The sequence below is a fragment of the Hemitrygon akajei genome, chromosome 1 (assembly GCF_048418815.1).
Source record: "Hemitrygon akajei chromosome 1, sHemAka1.3, whole genome shotgun sequence".
NCBI classification, from domain to species: Eukaryota; Metazoa; Chordata; class Chondrichthyes; order Myliobatiformes; family Dasyatidae; genus Hemitrygon; species Hemitrygon akajei.
The window spans coordinates 43,942,345-43,961,731 of NC_133124.1; the positions used below are offsets into that span (position 1 = coordinate 43,942,345).

At 43.4% G+C, this 19,387-nt stretch overlaps 1 protein-coding gene across 5 annotated transcripts in view; it reads left to right on the forward strand.

Annotated features, from left to right (window-relative positions):
* The window catches only part of tmem68 (transmembrane protein 68), an 86,692-nt gene that overhangs the window by 33,168 nt on the left and 34,137 nt on the right, over positions 1-19,387 (forward strand). For 3 of the 5 annotated variants that reach the window (XM_073042219.1, XM_073042224.1, XM_073042243.1), the window contains 2 exons: positions 11,475-11,535; positions 18,899-19,038. The exons of 1 other annotated variant lie outside the window; for it this stretch is intronic. In XM_073042219.1, the coding sequence (XP_072898320.1) occupies positions 11,475-11,535; positions 18,899-19,038 (201 nt within the window). The remainder of the gene's footprint in view (positions 1-11,474; positions 11,536-18,898; positions 19,039-19,387) is intronic. One more of the 5 variants, XM_073042253.1, reaches the window with a different exon arrangement.

Genomic DNA, 19,387 nt, shown 5'->3' on the forward strand with positions numbered 1-19,387 from the left:
CTATCACTCGTGCCCACCTGCAACTTGGAGCCCTCTGTCCTGTGGCCAAACCCCACTTCATCAGTCCCAAAACAAAGGTCAGTGGGCAACCTTGCCTCATGCACAAGCATCAGATAATATGGCGAGTACCTAGTAGCTTCATTTCCAGTGCAGTTATAACTGTGATACTCTCCACCCTGCTGTCCTTTTTCCCCCTCCCTTTCTTCCCTAAGGGAGGGTAACCGCACAGAAGCTGATTCAAAGGGTGACTCACTTTTGCGTAGCCTTTCACAAACCTCTGATAGTAACCACAGAACCCAAGGAACAAGTGCGGAGCACCCACAGTTTGGGGTCTGGGCTAAGTGGCAACTGCCTTGAATTTGGCTGGGTTTGTAGCTACCCCATCTCGTGAGACTGTGTGTTCAACATAGCTAGCAGACATTTGGCAGAACTGGCACCTGTCCTGGGAAAGTTTTAACTCTTCAGCTTTCAGATGGCCCAGCACCTTCAGCAGCCTCTGTTACGAAAACCCCGTAACCAGGTAACTTACCAGCAAAGATAGATGGATCAGCTGAGTCGGATGCTACTATTTTCAACCGTTTTATTCAACAAGGGCACAAACGTATGGTTAATACAAAACATTCAGATAATCAAAACTCAATCTAAAACACCGGTGTAATAATAATCATTCAAAACACAAGCTCGATCGTCGTCTAGGGGTAATGTAGATTTTAGATCGTTCACTGGATATCTAAAAGTCTTTTAGATCACGGCAGTTTCACTTAGTTGCCGACGGAAGTGTCGCGTTGGTGCACTTTTAGTTAGAAAGACAGAGAACATGAAGCATTTACCCGACAGGTTTTCCAACCTGTAGGAGGTAGTCGGAAGTCTCGTTGGGGGAATGGACTCTCATCTGTGGCTTCCCCTGTAGCTAGGCCGTCTTCCGTGGTGAAGTCGCCAATCCCAGGCAAGGGAAGGACGCACACGAACCCCACCACCGGCTGTAGCTATTAAAACGCTGTCGCAGGATTTCTAGCGTTTCTCCTTCGTGTGTTTCCTTGGTGCATCTGAGGGTCCTCCCCTCAGACCCGCCTTTATACTTCTTCACGGGATCGCAGGTGTCAATCAAGTTGCAGGTAATGCGATCTCTCTCTCAACCAGCCCACTTTGCCTGAGGGCTTTTCAGGTGGTCTCCATGAGACAATAGTCAAAGTCACTTTTATTCTGCTTCTTGGGAGAACGTGGTCTTTCGCACGTCTCTCTCTCTTGGGTCAGTTGACCCCCCCTTAACTAGAGTTCTTGCGATTTTCACAAAGGAGGGGGCCAACGGCATAACACCTCGCTTTATTTTCTTCCAAGGTGGATCCAAATACTATGAGGTCATCCAGATATATCAATACCTCAAGCAAGTTCATATCCCCTACCATCTTCTCCATGACCTGCTGGAAGGTTGCAGGAGCTCCTGAGATGCCCTGGGGCATCCTTTCGAACAGGAAAAGTCCTAGGGGACATAATGCCGTTTTCTCTTTGTCGGCCCCACTCATGGAGATCTGGTAATATCCACTCCTCAAGTCCAGCACACTGAACCACTTCGCCCCACTCAGGCAGGCTAGCGTGTCTTCAATCCTTGGGACTGTATACTGGTCAGGGATGGTGCACCTGTTCAGAGTCCTGTAGTCCACACGCATCAGTACCTCCCTGTTCTTCTTTCGGGCCACTACTACTGGCGACGCATAGGAGCTTCGGGACTCAGTGATAATCCCAGCTTCCTTCAGCTTACACAAATGCTGCCGAACATCCTCCACCTCTGCAGGGGCTAGTCGCTGTGACCTTTCTCTGAATGGGGTATCCTCAGTCACCCAGATAGTGTGACGCATGCTTTTGGAACAACCCACATCAAACTCGTCAGACACCTTCCAGCTTCAACATCTTCTCTACCAATCTCCTCTTCCAACCCACAGGAACTAGGGAGTCCCCGAAGTTGAATGACTCAGTGGTCAACTTTCCCCCTTTTTCCAATAGTTTCTCCCGGCGTGTCTCACAGGGGCACGACACATTACCGTCACCAGGAACAAATGTGCCAGGGGCATCCCCCGCTTAAAGGTGACCTCCCTCTTCGTAGTGCTCCTGACGATCACTGCCATCCTGGTTGCCTGTACAACCGAGGGCTTCTGCAATTCGGGCCTCACCAGTACCCCAGCAAGAAATCCCGACTCCTCCTCATGGTCTTCCACAGCACCCAGTAAGAGGGCTTTGCCCACAGTCACTCTGGGAAATTTGGGGGTCCCCTTCACTCTCACTACTTTCCCGGGCCGTGCTACCATTGGCTTCGACTGGTTGAACCACACAGTCCATTGTCTAAATTCAGTATCCGGCCTGATGCACTTCCTCAAAAGCAGCTCGAAACACTGGGTACACGGACAATGTTCCCAGAAAGCTCTCGCCAGCCTACTCCTTGCAGGCCCCCATGAGCCTCTTCACAAGAGGGATGTTGGTCTCCACCAGAATTGAAACGACACCCTTCTCAACAGGGTCCGGACAAACCAGCACTAATGTATCAAGGACCTCAGGCACTCCGACATCGCCTTCTGAGAATTCCAACTTCACTGACAATTAATGGTTGTATGGATAATCACTAGCACTAAGCTCCCAGATCTCTAGTACCCTGAATGGGGTCAATGGTAAATGCTTCAGATACCAGTTGTAAAACGAACGGTACAACAATGTAACCTGTGACCCGGTGTTGAGTATGGCTTTAGCATAAATACCTTCTATTCATAGCGGCACACTGGAGCAAGGACCCACTAAGCCTTCAGGAATTGGGCCTTTCGCTTTTGGGGATTCCTTGGTACATTGCTGGGAATGTGTTCCCCCAGAGACACCAGGCTGTTCCCTCACTGGGTATCCTCTAGGTTTTCACAATGACTCTCCCTGCTGAGGTACCCGGGGGCTCACTCTCCTTCTGGCGTGACACCTGTTGCTAGCAGCCCTCCGCATTGTTTGTTTCCTTGGGGAATCTGCCGCACCAAATCAGCTCCATCATATGGGGGGGGGGGGGGGGGTCACACCCGCTGATAACAGCTGACATATCTGCGTTCTCAACTCTGCTACAATCTCCTCTACTGCCCAGGGTAGGCTATCTGTGATAACTTCACCGCAGGGGACTACTACCGAGGACTGTACCCTGCTGACTGAGTCCTCCCGTGCCACCGACGCTTCTCCTCTTCCCCTACCGCTCTGATCAGCTCAACAAAAGATGGAGGGGGGCGCATCTTACGAGACTGTTGGAGATCCCACACAATCAGGTCGTGGGACTATCTGGTCTACTCTTAACTGGTCCACTTCAGCCGCCTGAAAGACTCTTCTGCGCTGCAAGCAATTTAGCTGCCTCTCTAGCCAAAAAATAAAAGCAGAAACCCCACCATGAGCTCCATTGGGCTTCCTGACAGGCCAAAAGCATTGTCCAGTGCTTGCAGATAATTGACAGCTATCGCTACGGGTGACTGCAACCTGATGGCTCTCACAATGTCAGCGGCCCGCCCATTCAAACATTCAACCAATCTCTGTCGCTTTACATCACTGCCACTCATTTAACACCTGAGAGGTCTGCTCCACCCAAGCCTCATTCTCCTCTTCCCCTTTAGGGGTGGGCGTTATTCCAGAGAACAGGCAGAGCCTACCATAGCTGAGACTTTGAATCTTATTTTTCCATTAATTCACCAGAGAGGTAAGGGCGGATACTAACTCAGAATTCTCACTCTTCATCGGTGGACATGGACTAATTAGACATTGCAAATCCGACCACTCTTTCCCCTCACTCCTCAGAAACGTTTGAACCATGTCTTTGAAATCTCCACTGCCAGCTATCACTATGTCCGCACGGGTATGCATTAAAACAAGAGCTGTGCCAGCCATTTTATCAAACCTCCATCCACAATCGCAACTTTAACGGCACATAACAGGCAAATTAACAATTCATCCGGAGTTAAAATAGCTACCCCGCTGGTTCATTTTTCAGGGTAATCAGACAGCATCCAACGGAATCAATCCTGAGCGTAGCCCGCACAATTGTAACTCTAGCTTTGACTAGCAGCTTAATAGGGGTTGATACCCCCCGGCCTGGCCAAACTTAAGAAATCTCGCTTGGTGGATGCTGCGTGATGTGTCCCCTGTTACAAATCAGTACCCTGAAATAAAAAAATACAGTACACAATATGGGATTAAATGATTGAGCTTTATAACTCTTACTTTGACTATATGGTTGGTAAAGAAAACAAAAAAAAAGAAAAAGGGCCGATTCTCATGAAACAGTCTATTGCACAATGTTGGAGCTCACTGATAAGCCAGTCGTCTACCATTGACCTCCTCTGATCGTCGCTGACCTTCGGACCCTCTCTCCAAGTCCACTCCGTCAGGCGGTCTACCAACTCTTTCCATTTGCATCTTCTCTCCTCATCTCTCCCCGGCAAAAGTCTGTGAAGTTCTCTCTTCCAGACTCACAAGAAAGAACAACATTTCTCTCACTGGATAGCCCCAGCATTCCAAACCCTGTTATCTCTAGTCAAAACCCAAACATTGCTGCTACAGAGAAACCATTTTATTAGCAGTGAAACCTTACAGCATGTTACACAGATATAACAGCTTCAGTCCTGCATCCATTCAGTTTCTTCTGGAAAACAGCAAGGGACCAGAGACTTCCATTATCTGGTGATTTAAGTTTCACATCCAGATTTTGTTTTCAAGTAAGCTGCCCGATGCTATGGCAATAAATACAATAGGTTAAATCTTGTAGTCCACTGATAGCTATGTGTTATTACTGCAGTCACAGCTATTACATACTCTGTTTCTTGAACGAATGCTAAATTTCCATCTGCTTGCCAAATCCCATGCTATATTTGCCTCATTGGTGCTTGCAGGATACCACATCCTAGTCCTGGTCATGCTGGTGATGTAAATTTTTTTTCTCTTTTTTACTTTTTTAAGCCTATAATTGAGAGTCAGAAATAGGTTTAATATCACAGGAATCCGTTGTGAAATTTGTTATTTTGTGGCAGCAGTACATTGCAAATATGTAATAAAAAAACTATAAATTACAATAGTGTATACACACACACACACACAAAACTACAAATATCATGGGCACATTTATATACAGCTAGGGTGTTTAAGATTTTTGCACATTACTGTAGTAATTTTATGTATTGCATTGTACTGCTACTACAAAAAAAAAACAAATTTCATGATATATGTCAGTGATGATAAACCTGCTTCTGATATGGATCTCTATTGTGGATGGAGAGTGGGAAGGAGGCAGGGAGAGAGGAATTATAGTTGGGGAAAAGGGGGCGGGAGAGGGGAGGGAGCAAGAAGAACTAGAGAGACATTCTGTAATGATCAATAAACCTATTGTTTGGAAGCAAATGACCTTGCCTTATGTCTCAGGGCTGAGTGTCTCTGCACCCACATCAGAATTCATCTCCTGGCACTCCTCCTCTCCCACATCCCTCCCGTGGCGCTCCACCCTCACGATTCCCAACGTCCTTTCTCCTACCAGGTTTACAAACTCGCTCTCTGCTCCACGTTGACAAGTATATTAGTGTGCAAAAGTCTAAGGCCCCTAGCTACAAATTTGTGCCCAGGACTTTTGCATAGGACTTTTGTGTGTATATATGTATGTCCTGGATGATGAGGGTCTTTAATGGCAGGTGCCACTTTTTTCCAGCATTGGCTTTGGAAGCTAAAATAAAATAAAAAGCTGCCTTTAATTAAATGATATTTAGCTAAACACTTTCTAATTGTTGTTATTACATGTTTAAGAATTTGTCAAGAAATTTAAGATGAAAATGGAAATCTTACAATGAGACCTGAGGGGCAACTGCTTCACACAGAGGGTGGTGCATATACAGAATGAACTGTCAGAGGAAGTGGTAACGGCAGATATAATAACAGCAGTTAGATGCCATTTAACTGATAAATGGAAAGGAAAGGCTTGGAGATTTGGGCTGAATGCAGGCATATGTGACTAATTTAGATGGACATTTTGGTCAGCATTGATGGGTTAGCCTGTATCTGTGATGTTAGTCATGCCTTTGAATTTTGACTATTCCACTGTTAAACTTCCAAACATTTCATAGAAACATAGAAAACCTACAGCACAATACAGGCCCTTCAGCCCACAAAGTTGTGCTGAACATGTCCTTACCTTAGAACTACCTAGGCTTTCCCATAGCCCTCTTTTTTTTCTAAGTTCCATGTAGCTATCCAGGAGTCTCTTAAAAGATCCTTTCGTAACCCCCTCCAACCCCGCCGCTGGCAGCCTATTCCACGCAATCACCACTGTCTGCGTAAAAAAAAAAGACAACTTATCCCTGATATCTCCTCTGTACCTACTTCCAAGCACCTTAAAACTATGCCCTCTCGTGCTAGCCTTTTCAACCCTGGGAAAAAGTCTCTGACAATCCACATGATCAATGCCTTTCATCATCTTGTACACCTCTATCAGGTCACCTCTCATCCTCCGTTGAGTGACCGAGTTCACTCAACCTATTCTCATAAGGCATGCTCCGCAATCCAGGCAACATCCTTGTAAATTTCCTCTGCACCCTTTCTATGGTTTCCATGTCCTTCCTGTAATGAGGTGACCAGAATTGAGCACAGTACTCCAAGTGAGGTCTGACCAGGGTCCTATATAGCTGCGACATTTCTATCCTTATTTCTTTGTGGCTCTTCACATAACCTCAAATATATTGTTTTGGTCAGAACGTTAGGCCACCCTAGGATTTCTGGTTTAGATTTAATGCTCTTCAGTCATTTTACACAGTACAATAATCTGGGTTTTAGTTTGAGGTAATATAATTCCTGTGCAATGTTGTGCACTGAGCATAGTCCAGCATGATCCAGCCCATTATAGTTTTGAACAGGATCAATATTTTAAATCAAGTGTTAGGTGGTGCATTTTGGTAGGTCAAATATGATGGCAGAATACAGTATTAATGGTAAGACTCTTGGCAGTGTGGAGGATCAGAGGGATCTTGGGGTCCAAGTCCATAGGACACTCAAAGCTGCTGTGCAGGTTGACTCTGGTTAAGAAGGCATACAGTGCATTGGTCTTCATCAACCATAGGATTGAGTTCAAGAGCTGAGAGGTAATATTACAGCTATATAGGAGCCTGGTCAGACCCCAGTTGGAGTACTGTGCTCGGTTCTGGCCACCTCACTACAGGAAAGAAGTGGAAACTATAGAAAGGGTACAGATAGGAGATTTACAAGGATGTTGCCTGTTTTGGGGAGCATGCCTTACTAGAATAGGTTGAGTGAACTTGGCCTTTTCTCCTTGGAGCGACGGAGGATGAGAGGTGACGTTATAGAGGAGTATAAGATAATGAGAGGCATTGATCACGTGGATAGTCAGAGGCTTTTTCCCAGGGCTGAAATGGCTGCCACAAGAGGGCACAGTTTTAAGGTGCTTAGAAGTAGGTACAGAGGGGACGTCAAGGGTAAGTTTTTTACGCAGAGAGTGGTGAGTGCGTGGAATCGGCTGCCGGCAACTGTGGTGGAGGCCGACACAATAGGGTCTTTTAAGAGATTCCTGGATAGGTACATAGTGCTTAGAAAAATATACAGCTATGGGTAACCCTAGGTAATTTCTAAAGTAAGTACATGTTCGACACAGCATTGTGGCCTGAAGGGCCTGTATTGTGCTGTAGGTTTTCTTTGTTTCTATGTTTTCTAAGTGATTGGGGAAAACTAATTTGTTGGACCAAATTAGCATGCATTTATGCAGTTCACTTTTCTGTCCTGTCAACTTCGGAACTTTTTAATTCATGTTGATTGATCTTTATCGGCATTTTATTTTGATATTTGTTCATTGATGTCAAATGATTGCATTACTAGTCTTTCAAATTATCTTGCAAGACAATGTTACAATCATTAGGACTGTATTAAAACAGGATTTCTTTAAAAGGTGATCTTGTGATTTAAGCTATTTTATTCTATCAAAAGCTTTTGTAGTTGTATGAAAGAATCATGAGAAGGACCTAGATGAAAACTCTTTTAACTGGATAGATATTTTTGAAATTAAAAACAATTTTGAGAATCTATTGGACTTCATGTTTGATCACTGGTGAACATGTTTACAGGATTTCTAAAACCCACTCAAAATAAATGAAACAGATTTCTGGAGTTTTTGTGAAAAGGAAAAATAACGGATTCAGGAATGCCACAGTTTAATGGTTTGCAATTTAAAATAAGTCTTTGTAAAATTTATGCTGAGCTCTAAATTGGAACTTAATTTTAAACCTCAGCAGTCATACAACTTTACTGGTTGAGTTGTGGCAGCTCTTGTCAATTCAAGAATAGCAATGTTCAAATTTTGGAAAATTTGATTGCTGTTCCTATTAGTTAAATGAAAGATTTCCATTGCAAAAAAAATGAAGGGAAAAGGTCAGCTTTAGTTATGGATTTATCACATCCTGCATTTATGCATTGTTATGTACCCCGTAACTTGGTGTCTAACCAGCAGAGAAAGAAGAATTCGTTGGAGTCTGGTGGTACTATACTAAAGGTGTTTATTAATAAAAAATAAGCAAAACCATATCAATAATGCAAATATACATATAAAACAAGTTAGCAGTAATAAACCTAAAAGTGTAGGAATAATAATAATAATCAATAATAAACAAGCTGTATCGATGTCTAGGGGTAAATACATTGTCATAGAAAAGTATAAAGTTCAGTTCATAAGTGCTGATGTAGTTATGGTTGTTGTATTGTAATCGTTGGGGGGAGAGAGAGAGAGAGCGAGCGAGCGAGCAAGATGTAACAGCTACTGTCAGGCAAACCTTCCTTTGCTTTCTTAATCCATCGTATTGGTGTGGTCATTCAGTTATGACCTCTCCGTCCGTCTGCTAGACCGTTCTTCTGTGGTGGACTCGTCACTCTGGCATGAGTGGACACACACGCAAGTCCCCACCGGCCCTGCACTGCCTGATAACACTGATAGCCTTAATGGCCGACCTCCTGGTTCGGTCTTCGAAGCCCCCACCTTTCTTGTGGGTTCCAACACTCAATCAGTGTCCACTGGCGTGTCTGGAGGGTGTCTCTCCAGACCTGTCTTTTTATCCCTACTAACGGGGACTCAGCTATCCATCACTCCTGAATGACTGTGTCCATCAAATAAGGCCACTCCTTCAGTCCACTGAGGAATGTTTATGAGCAAACTATTGTCCTTGCAGCGAAACAGTAAATAATTTTTAAAAAAGGAGTCACAATACGGTTAATCAGCAACTTCCCCCTCTTATCTGTCGCCGATGTTCTTGTGTGTTTTTCCGTCTCTCTTTCTCCATGGTCAGCATAGCAACAGTAATAGTTCGTGGTTCTCAGGAGGGGAATAGTTAACTCTGTACCCCATTGTCCATTAGGTCTGTTCATCACCTATAACAGCATAAACTTTATGGGCTGTATCTGCTGTATAAGAGCCTGGTGGTTTTTTGTCCTTGAACTTCATTGACTTTCTTTGGTCTCTTGCTGACCTTTTTAAAATCCTAATCTTTCTTAAGCTTTCAGTTACCCCCTCGATGCTCAATCTTTCTGATTTGACATGGAGAATCTTATGACCTCTTCTACATCAAAGCCTCCTGGAAGTAATTGCTACCTTTGATTAATAGCCTTGCATTTACAATTCGTCCATCAAGTTAATTGGAAACAAACTATTGGTGAAGCAATCAAATTTCTTCACAACCACGGGTTAGCCTTGTTGTGTCCATAAGCATCTGATGATAAATACAGTAACATTTTCCATAATTGGATAAGAAGTACATGCCCAAGTTGGAAAAAGTACCCATGTTAACTTAATTGTAGCATCCTGAGGTCTTGAGGTTAATTTGGCTTTATTAGAACCTCAGGAATTGTGTTTGTTGTGGACAGGTTTTGGATAGACAGATAGATACTTTGTTGATCCCAAATGAAATTACAAATATACAACTACTAGAAGAGAAATAAGAAAGAATTAAAAATAAGTTACCACAAACAGTCTAACAGGAGGGGATCATCACTATTGGTTGTCTCATTATAGAGCCTAATGGCAGAGGGTAAGAATGACCTTGTATAGTGCTCTTTGGAGCAGTACAGTTGTTTTAGTCTATTACTAAAAATGTTCTGTTCAACCAAGGGTTCATGCTGAGGGTGAGAACCATTGTCCAGAATTGCCAGGATTTTCTGTAGTGTCCTTTGTTATACCACAGTCTCCAATGTGCCCAGTTTGACTCCTATAACAGAGCCAGCCTTTGCAATCAGTTTGTTGAGCCTGTTGGCATCACCCGTGTTGATACCATTGCTCCAGGACACCACCGCATAGAAGATTGTACTGGAGGCAGCAGACTTGTAAAACACTTGAAGAATAGGTCTGCATACTCCAAAGGATCTCAGTCTCCTAAGGAAGTAGAGGCGACTCTGACCCTTCTTGTACACAGCCTCTGTGTTGGTGCTGCACTCAAGTCTGTCATCCAAGTGCACTCCCAGGTACTTGTAGATCCTCACCACATCCACATCCTCACCATCAATAGTAACAAGGAGCTGCGCAGGCTTAGTCTTCCTAAAGTCCATCACCATCTTCTTTGCCTTACTACTGTTCAGCTGCAGATGATTCAACTTGCACCATTTGACAAAGTCTGCCACCAGGGCCCTGTATTCACCCAACTATTGCTGAGTCATCAGAGAATTTCTGCAGATGACATGCCTCAGTGTTGTACCATTAAAAACAGTTGGAACGTGTAGTATATTAACATCACAATGAAAATTACCTTGATTTTAAAAGAATGTTCCATTCAAAAGTTTTTGGATGTTTGTTTGCATCGGTTAGTTTAAAACATTCTTTCATGTAAAAGTCTTTTCAGAAGAACCTATTTGAATATGATTTTTGCTTGAATCTTGCTTTCTGTGTTGTAAATAACACATATTATGACCACAAGTCTTTGAAATAGTGCAAAGGCATGTTAATGTTTTGCCTTTGCTCTTGTGAAAAGAGAACACCTTTTCACTTTGTTAGGGAGAGAGAGAGCCTTTGGATGTCAAGTTGTCGGGTGAACGTTTAGTTTTTGTCACACTGCAGATCATGGTCTTTTTTAGAATTCTTGCTACTGCATGCTTGATGGGTGGCGGTTACATGCTTTTTTTGTGGAAGTGGGTGGGGGAGAGTCTACTGCTTGTGCATGGAAGGGAGAGTAGGGGGCTTTGGGGTTCTAACGTTCTAATTGTCACTCATTCTTTGGGGCATTCTGTTTTCGTGAATGTCTGGGAAGAAAAAGAATTTCAGAATGTTTATTGTCTGCATTCCTCTGATTTTAAATGGAACTTTTTCCTATTAATTCCTCAATGAATCAGCTCTTCAAAGTTATTACTGTTTAAGATGTATTTCATAAACATTTTCAGAGCTGTGAAATATTATTGTAATCCATTTTAAACAGTCTGTTTAATTCTGTGATTATTTACAATTTTAGCCCATTATTCCTATGTTTACGCGGAATATTCGAGAAGGATTTAGAATATTTGGATGCTTTGGTAAGTAGATTCAGAGTTGTTCTGCAGAGTATTAAGTGCACAGTTGAAGTGTTAGCAATATTTAAAAAAAATTCACATTGAAGATATATCTGATGGAATATCTTGCATCAGCTCCCATTTTGCACCAGTCTCATTATTTTCTGGAGTTTCCAATGTGTTTCAGACCAAGTGAACAGCTGTTGATGAATCTTGGGAAAGATGTGGATTTCAATCACTGCATTGTGTTGTATAGGGTGCCAGGGTGATGCAGTGGTTAGCACGACACTGTCCCACTGTTTGGAGATCTATTCTGGTGCTGTTGTGTAAGGTGTCTCTGTACCTCCTCCCTGTGGAATGCGTGTGTTTTCTCCAGGTTCTCCAGTTTCTTCCCGCAGTCCAAAGATGTACTGGGTAGGTTAATTGGTCATTGTAAATTGTCCCATGATTAAGTTAGCATTTGTCGGGAGTTGCTGGGGTAGCGTGGTTTGAAAGGCCGGAAGGCCTACTTCATATTGTATTGTGTTACGTACCCCGTAACTGGGTGTCTTACCAGCAAAGATAGAAGTATCCGTTGGAGTCTGGTGGTACTATTTTCAACAGTGTTTATTAGTAAAATATACATAACAATATCAATGCAAATATACAGATAATATACGTTAGCAATACCAAACCTAGAAGTGTGGGTATAATAATAATCAATAATAAACAAGCTCTATCGTTGTCTAGGGGATAATGAATTGTCATATGTGAGTATAAAGTTCAGTTCAGTTCATGCAGGCTGAGGTAGTTGTTGGTCGATGCGTTGTAATTGTTGGAGAGAGAGAGAGTGAGAGAGAGAGAGAGAGAGAGAGAGAGAGCAATCAAACAGTGACAGCTATTGTCTTGCAAACCTGCCTTTACGATCTTGATCCGTCGATGTGTTGTTGTGGCCATTCAAGTCTGACCCCTCTGTCCTTTAGCTAGACCGTTCTTCTGTGGTAGACTCGTCACCCAGGCAAGGGTGGACACACACACAAGCCCCCACCGGCCTGGCTATAAACACTGTGAGTTAAAATTGACCGATCCTTCGTTCGGTCTCCGATGCCCCACACTTTCTCATGGGTTTCTGATGCTCACTAGTGTGTCTCCTGGTGCGTCTGAGGGCTGTCACCCCAGACCTCACTTTTATCCCCACTCATGGGGTCTCCGGTGTCAATCAGGTTTGAATGACTTAACCCATCAAACCAGCCCACTCTGGCTGTCCACTGAGGAATTTTAATGAGCAGGATGGTACCACGTAAACAGCCCTCTCCGCAGCCATAAGTCTTTCGGGAGGCATAACATGGTGGATAAACATAACTCTCTCTCAGGCTGTTATCAGTAACAGATGTCCTGGCCTGTTTTCTTTTGTCTCTCTTACTCTCTCATTAGCAGCATTGAAATAGTAACAGTTTGTGATTCTCCAAAAGGGGTGGGGGGCATGGGCAACTCTGCACCCTTCTGCCCATCAGAGTTGTTCATCCTTCAGTACACCCCCATCCTTCTAGGAATTTTCACCAAAGGGGAAAATTAACTAATACAGAGTCTTACAGAATTACAGAATCTAACAAAGTACAGAAAGGTTTTTTTTTAACTACAGAGCAATACAGATATACATTCAACTTAGCATCTAGACAAGCAGTCAGCGATTACATTGTCTCTTCCTTTAATATGCTGTATCTTAATATCAAATTCTTGCAGCATCAGACTCCAACTTAACAACCTCCTGTTTTTATTTTTCATGTTAGCCCAGAATACCAATGGGTTGTGATCTGTATAAACAATTAAGGGTCTTTGTGCTGAACAAATGTACACTTCAAAATGTTGTATTGCCAAAACAAGTGCCAACAATTCCTTTTCCACGGTAGAGTAATTCCTCTGGTGCACATTGAACTTTCGAGAGAAATACGCTACCTGGTGTTCCACTCCATCCCCTGCTTTCTGCAATAGGACTGCCCCTGCAGCCTCATCACTTGCATCAGTTGCCAGGGAGAAGGGTTTTAACAAGTCAGGTGCCTTTAACGCAGGGTGATGGCACAGTATGGTTTTTAACTTTTCAAAAGCATCCTGACAAGAATTGCTCCATTCAAATTTTTCCTCCTTCCGTAGGAGTTTTGTAAGTGGGAGGGCAATATCTGCAAAATTTTTACAGAATTTTCGGTAGTATCCCACCATGCCCAAAAATCTTCTCAGTGCCCTTTTACTGGTGGGTGCAGGAACCTCGGAAATAGCCTGCACTTTTGCTTGCACTGGAGCCAACTGCCCCTGTCCTACCACATACCCCAAGTACGTGATTGTGGCATGACCAAATTCACTCTTTGCAAGGTTCACTGTAAGTTGGGTTGCAGACATTCTTTTAAACAGGTTTTCTACAGCCTCAGTGTGCTCCTCCCAGGTGTCACTCCAAACTACCACATCGTCAATATAAGCCTTGGTGTTGGTTAACCCTTTTATCGCTGTGTCAATCATCCTCTGGAATGTCCCTGGTGCATTTTTCATTCCGAACGGCAAAACATTGTACTCGTAAAACCCAGATGGGGTGACAAAGGCTGAAATTTCTTGAGCCCTGTCCGTCAAAGGAACGTACCAGTACCCCTTTAACAAGTCAATCTTAGTGATGTACCTCACCTTCCCCATTTTATCAATGCAATCGTCCACCCTAGGGATAGGGTAAGCATCTGTCTGCATGACAGCATTCACCTTTCTGTAATCGGTATAGAATCTTATGGTACAGTCCGGTTTTGGTACGACTATGCAGGGAGAGGCCCACGTAGAAGAGGATTCGCAGATTATACCAGCAGCTAGCATATGCTCAATCTCTTTTTCTACTAGCTTGCTCTTTTCCGAATTCATCCGATAAGGGGATTGTTTAATAGGCTGGGTCGAGGTAACAATCACATCATGCTCTGTTCCTTTACACCTCCTTGGAACATCTGGACATAAATCTGTATGCCGTTTAATGAGCTGTGTTAACTGCTCTCTTTGTTCAGGCTCTAAGTGATTGACTTTCTCAGCAAGGTTTGTTAAAATAACAGAGTTCTCTAATCTGGTGGGTACTATACTTACCTTTTCAAACCGCTCTGGTTCCTCCTCAACACTCCTTTCTGCCTCATCAGTTTTCGTGACTGCACCGACCACCGCGGGGGTCGTTTCATGATAACCTTTCATCATGTTCACTTGAACCAACTGGTTCGGCTTTCGTCTATCAGGTGTTTCAATCACATAATTCAGTGAGTCTATTTTCTTAATCACTTTATACGGTCCTTGAAGCCTTGCCTGTAGGGGGTTGGTAACTACAGGAAATAGGACCAAAACTTTATCGCCCACGTGAAACTCTTGCTCTCTCGTGCGTTTATCATACCATTGTTTCATTCTTGTCTGGGAGTCTTTAAGATTTTCTTTTGCCAAGGCGCATACCTTATGGAGTCTTTCCCGGAATTTTAAAACATAGTCAATCACACTGACCTGAACGTTTGGACTAGACCACTTCTCTTTAAGTAGGGTTAAAGGTCCTCTGGGCCTGTGACCAAAAACGAGCTCAAACGGACTGAACCCCAGAGATTCCTGAACCGTATCCCTTACTGCAAATAACAGAAGTGGTACAGCATCATCCCAGTCTCGAACGTTTCCCTGACAGTAAGTTTTAATCATGGTCTTTAGTGTAGCGTGGAATCTTTCCAACGCTCCTTGAGATTCCGGATGGTATGCCGAAGCTAAAATTTGTTTGACTCCCATCTGGGTCATCATTTGCTGAAATGCTTTGGATGTAAATGTACTCCCCTGATCCGACTGCATTTCCTTAGGTAGCCCCACTATGGTAAAGAATTTAATGAGGGCTTTCACCACCGCAGGGGTCCTAATATTCCCCAGAGGCACAGCCTCTGGAAATCGTGTAGTGGCACACATCATGGTCATGACGTACTGCCGCCCACTAGCTGTTTTAGGTAAAGGACCCACAAAATCCACAATGATTCGGGAGAAAGGCTCCTCAAAAGCGGGTATTGGTCTGAGAGGTGCCTTAGGGATAACCTGGTTTGGCTTTCCTACCACCTGACATGTATGGCACCTTTTACAATAATCAGCAATATCTTTTCTCATGTTTGGCCAATAGAAATCTTTCATAACCCTATCCACTGTCTTCCTTACTCCCAAATGTCCACCTAGAGGTCCCTTATGAGCTAAGTTCAAAATTTCATCCCGATACACCTTCAGAACTACCACCTGATGAACCACCGCCCAATCCTCATCGACCGGCACTGTGGTGGGCCTCCACTTCCTCATCAACACACCCTCCTTCAGGTAGTAACCCTCTGGCTCTTTCTCAATCTCTGTCTCAGTAAGAACTGACTCTCTCAATGCCACCAGTCCCTCATCACGTCCCTGCTCTTTTATAAATTCTCTTCTTGCTAAGGGTAGGTCTGCCTCCTCTCCTTTACTCTCTTTCACCTCCCTATTCTCCGTTTTACCATCTCCTAACCCCTCTTGGTACAGGGTCGGTAAAAATGTCTTCGCCAAATCAACACTGGACTCATTTAAACTGTCCTCTTTCTCAGCCGCCTTTCTCGACATGCTGTGAATGATCACACATGCGGGATAGATCTTAGAATCCAGGGGCGGGTCCTCAGCACTCACAGGCTTGCTCGTTAATTTCACTGCTGAACACACCTCACCACCTGCTAAATCATTACGAAGAAGGACGTCCACGCCGTCTCTCGGTAATTCTGACCTTGGCCTTTCTCGTTGATTTGCTGATCAACACAATACACCCTGTAGGGACTGCTGCTTTCCCTTTTCCTGTCTCCATCTTCGGAGCAAAGCACTTAGATGCAATATGACCACCCTTTCCACAATTATAACAGGTCAAGCCAGGAACCTTCCTGCCAGCCTGCTTGTCTTCACCCTTTTTGCCTCTAGCTCAGCTCTTCCCTTCTCCCTTTTCACCTCTAACTCCTTTAGCTGGAGCTCATACTCCCTTTTCTTCTGTTCCGCGTCCAACCTTAACCTTTTCAACTCTAACTGAACCATCCCAACAACTGGTTTCTTTTCCAGGAACAGATCCAATACCCCAGGCAAAAACACATCTTTATCCATGTAATACTGAGCTATGGCCCTCTGTATCTCCCACTTTTTCATTGACGACTTCACCTCTGTGAGATTTAATCGTTTCGTAATATTCACCAAGTCCGTCTTTTTGGCATCCTCTAGCGCCTTCAAAGTCGGATTTTCTAAAAATTTGTCTATATCCATCTTTGCTGGTTTCCCATCTGGTTACCCACGCAACCAGATCAAAGTCTGAACGTATAGCCCAATTCACTGGCCCCCCAATTTGGTATCAAATCTCGAGACGAGGCCCCAATTTGTTATGTACCCCGTAACTGGGTGTCTTACCAGCAAAGATAGAAGTATCCGTTGGAGTCTGGTGGTACTATTTTCAACAGTGTTAATTGGAAAAATATACATAACAATATCAATGCAAATATACAGATAATACATGTTAGCAATACTAAACCTAGAAGTGTGGGTATAATAATAATTAATAATAAACAAGCTCTATCATTGTCTAGGGGATAATGAATTGTCATATGTGAGTATAAAGTTCAGTTCAGTTCATACAGGCTGAGGTAGTTGTTGGTCAATGTGTTGTAATTGTTGGAGAGAGAGAGAGAGAGAGAGAGAGCGATCAAACAGTGACAGCTATGTCTTGCAAACCTGCCTTTACGATCTTGATCCGTCGATGTGTTGCTGTGGCCATTCAAGTATGACCCCTCTGTCCTTTAGCTAGACCGTTCTTCTGTGGTAGACTCGTCACCCAGGCAAGGGTGGACACACACACAAGCCCCCACCGGCCTGGCTATAAACACTGTGAGTTAAAATTGACCGATCCTTCGTTCGGTCTCCGATGCCCCACACTTTCTCGTGGGTTTCTGATGCTCACTAGTGTGTCTCCTGGTGCGTCTGAGGGGTGTCACCCCAGACCTCACTTTTATCCCCACTCACGGGGTCTCTGGTGTCAATCAGGTTTGAATGACTTAACCCATCAAACCAGCCCACTCTGGCTGTCCACTGAGGAATTTTAATGAGCAGGATGGTACCACATAAACAGCCCTCTCCGCAGCCATAAGTCTTTCGGGGGCATAACATGGTGGATAAACTTAACTCTCTCTCAGGCTGTTATCAATAACAGATGTCCTGGTTTGTTTTCTTTTGTCTCTCTTACTCTCTCGTTAGCAGCATCAAAATAGTAACAGTTTGTGATTCTCCAAAAGGGGGGGCATGGGCAACTCTGCACCCTTCTGCCCATCAGAGTTGTTCATCCTTCGTAACAATTGCTAAACAAAATAAAATAAATAAATGTTTCACTTTTACTTCAACCTTTGAATTTTGAGCATTCTTGTTAAATAAATTGCATTTGGCTAAATGATAATGATGTAGATGTGAAATGGGAGTAATCCTGATAGTAATCTAAATGATAACATAATCTTGCGGAAGTGATAAATTCTTTCTGGAATGAAAATCAAGCTGCTGGTGAAGCGTAGCGGCTCGGGCAGCATGTGTGGCGGCAAAAGGTAGTGATGTTTTAGACTGAGATGTTGCATTAGAACTGAGACTGTTGAGAGGAGAGAGCCAGCATGACAAGGTAAAGGGAGGCTAAGACAGGAGCTGTCAAATGATAGGTGGATTCAGGTAATGAGGGGTTGATGGGCAGATAGGTGCAGATGGGGGAGAGAAGGATAGATAATGTATATCTGCAGAGGCTCAGATGATAAGTGGAGACAAATTATGGAATTGGATAGGCAAGGAAGGTGATGAGTGGAACCAGAGGACAGAGATGATGAACAAGTTGGGGACAGTAGTAGGAGGGTGGAGGTAAAGTGTGGGTTCAGTGTATGCGTTATAGGGAGACGGAATCAGGTGGGGGAGGGGAGCAGAGGCGTGTGGATTTGAGGAATGTCTTGATGATAAGTTGGGTGAAAAAGAAGTGGATTTGAGATGAAAGAAATAGCAATTCTATAATTGAATGAATGTTTAACGTTGTATAAATTAATATGTATGCCTTTTAATTTAGAAATCCCTTCCTTAATCAAAATGGCTTTATGGAAAAAGTAGGATGCAATTCCACATCACTTTTAAAAACAACTTATGAGTAACAATAATAATGCTAATAATGTGAACAATATTCTTAAACAAATAGACAGTTGGTTTGTGCAGGTTTTTAGATCCAGTTGTAAGCAGTATATTTAAGCCAAACGCTTATTTGTCAGACTTGGTAAATTGTTCATCTTTTTTCATATTGAAATGACACGCTGTATGGAAGGACAGACATGAAATAGGCAGACTAACTTAATCATGTTTAATCTTTTAACAGGCATTTGTAAATGGTTGTATGAAAAATTTAAATGGCCATTTGTTCCAATTTATGGAGGATTTCCTGTCAAGTTTTGCACCTATTTGGGTGACCCTATTCCTTATGATCCCAATATAACTGCTGCTGAGCTGGCTGACAAGGTAACTTATTTTTCTGTTACAGTTTATTGGGTTCTCTCACAATGAGCATGGGACAAATCCTGGAATTGCTGCTTATGATCCCTGCTTCTTGCACTGTAAAGGGGCCAGAGAGTTAATCTCTTTGACCACCTTCCCCCTGGATTTGGGTTCTGAAGCAAAGTGAGACCTCACTGGGATGACCTTTGATAGAAGGCTAAGCTGGGGATCAGAACTTTGTCTTCTGTCAAAGGCTGTAAGGTTTTAAAACTTATTACGCTTCTGATATTGACCTGTTTAAAACCTAATAGAAGTGTTCAATGCAAACACGAGGAAACCTGAAGATGCTGGAAATTCAAGCAACACACATAAA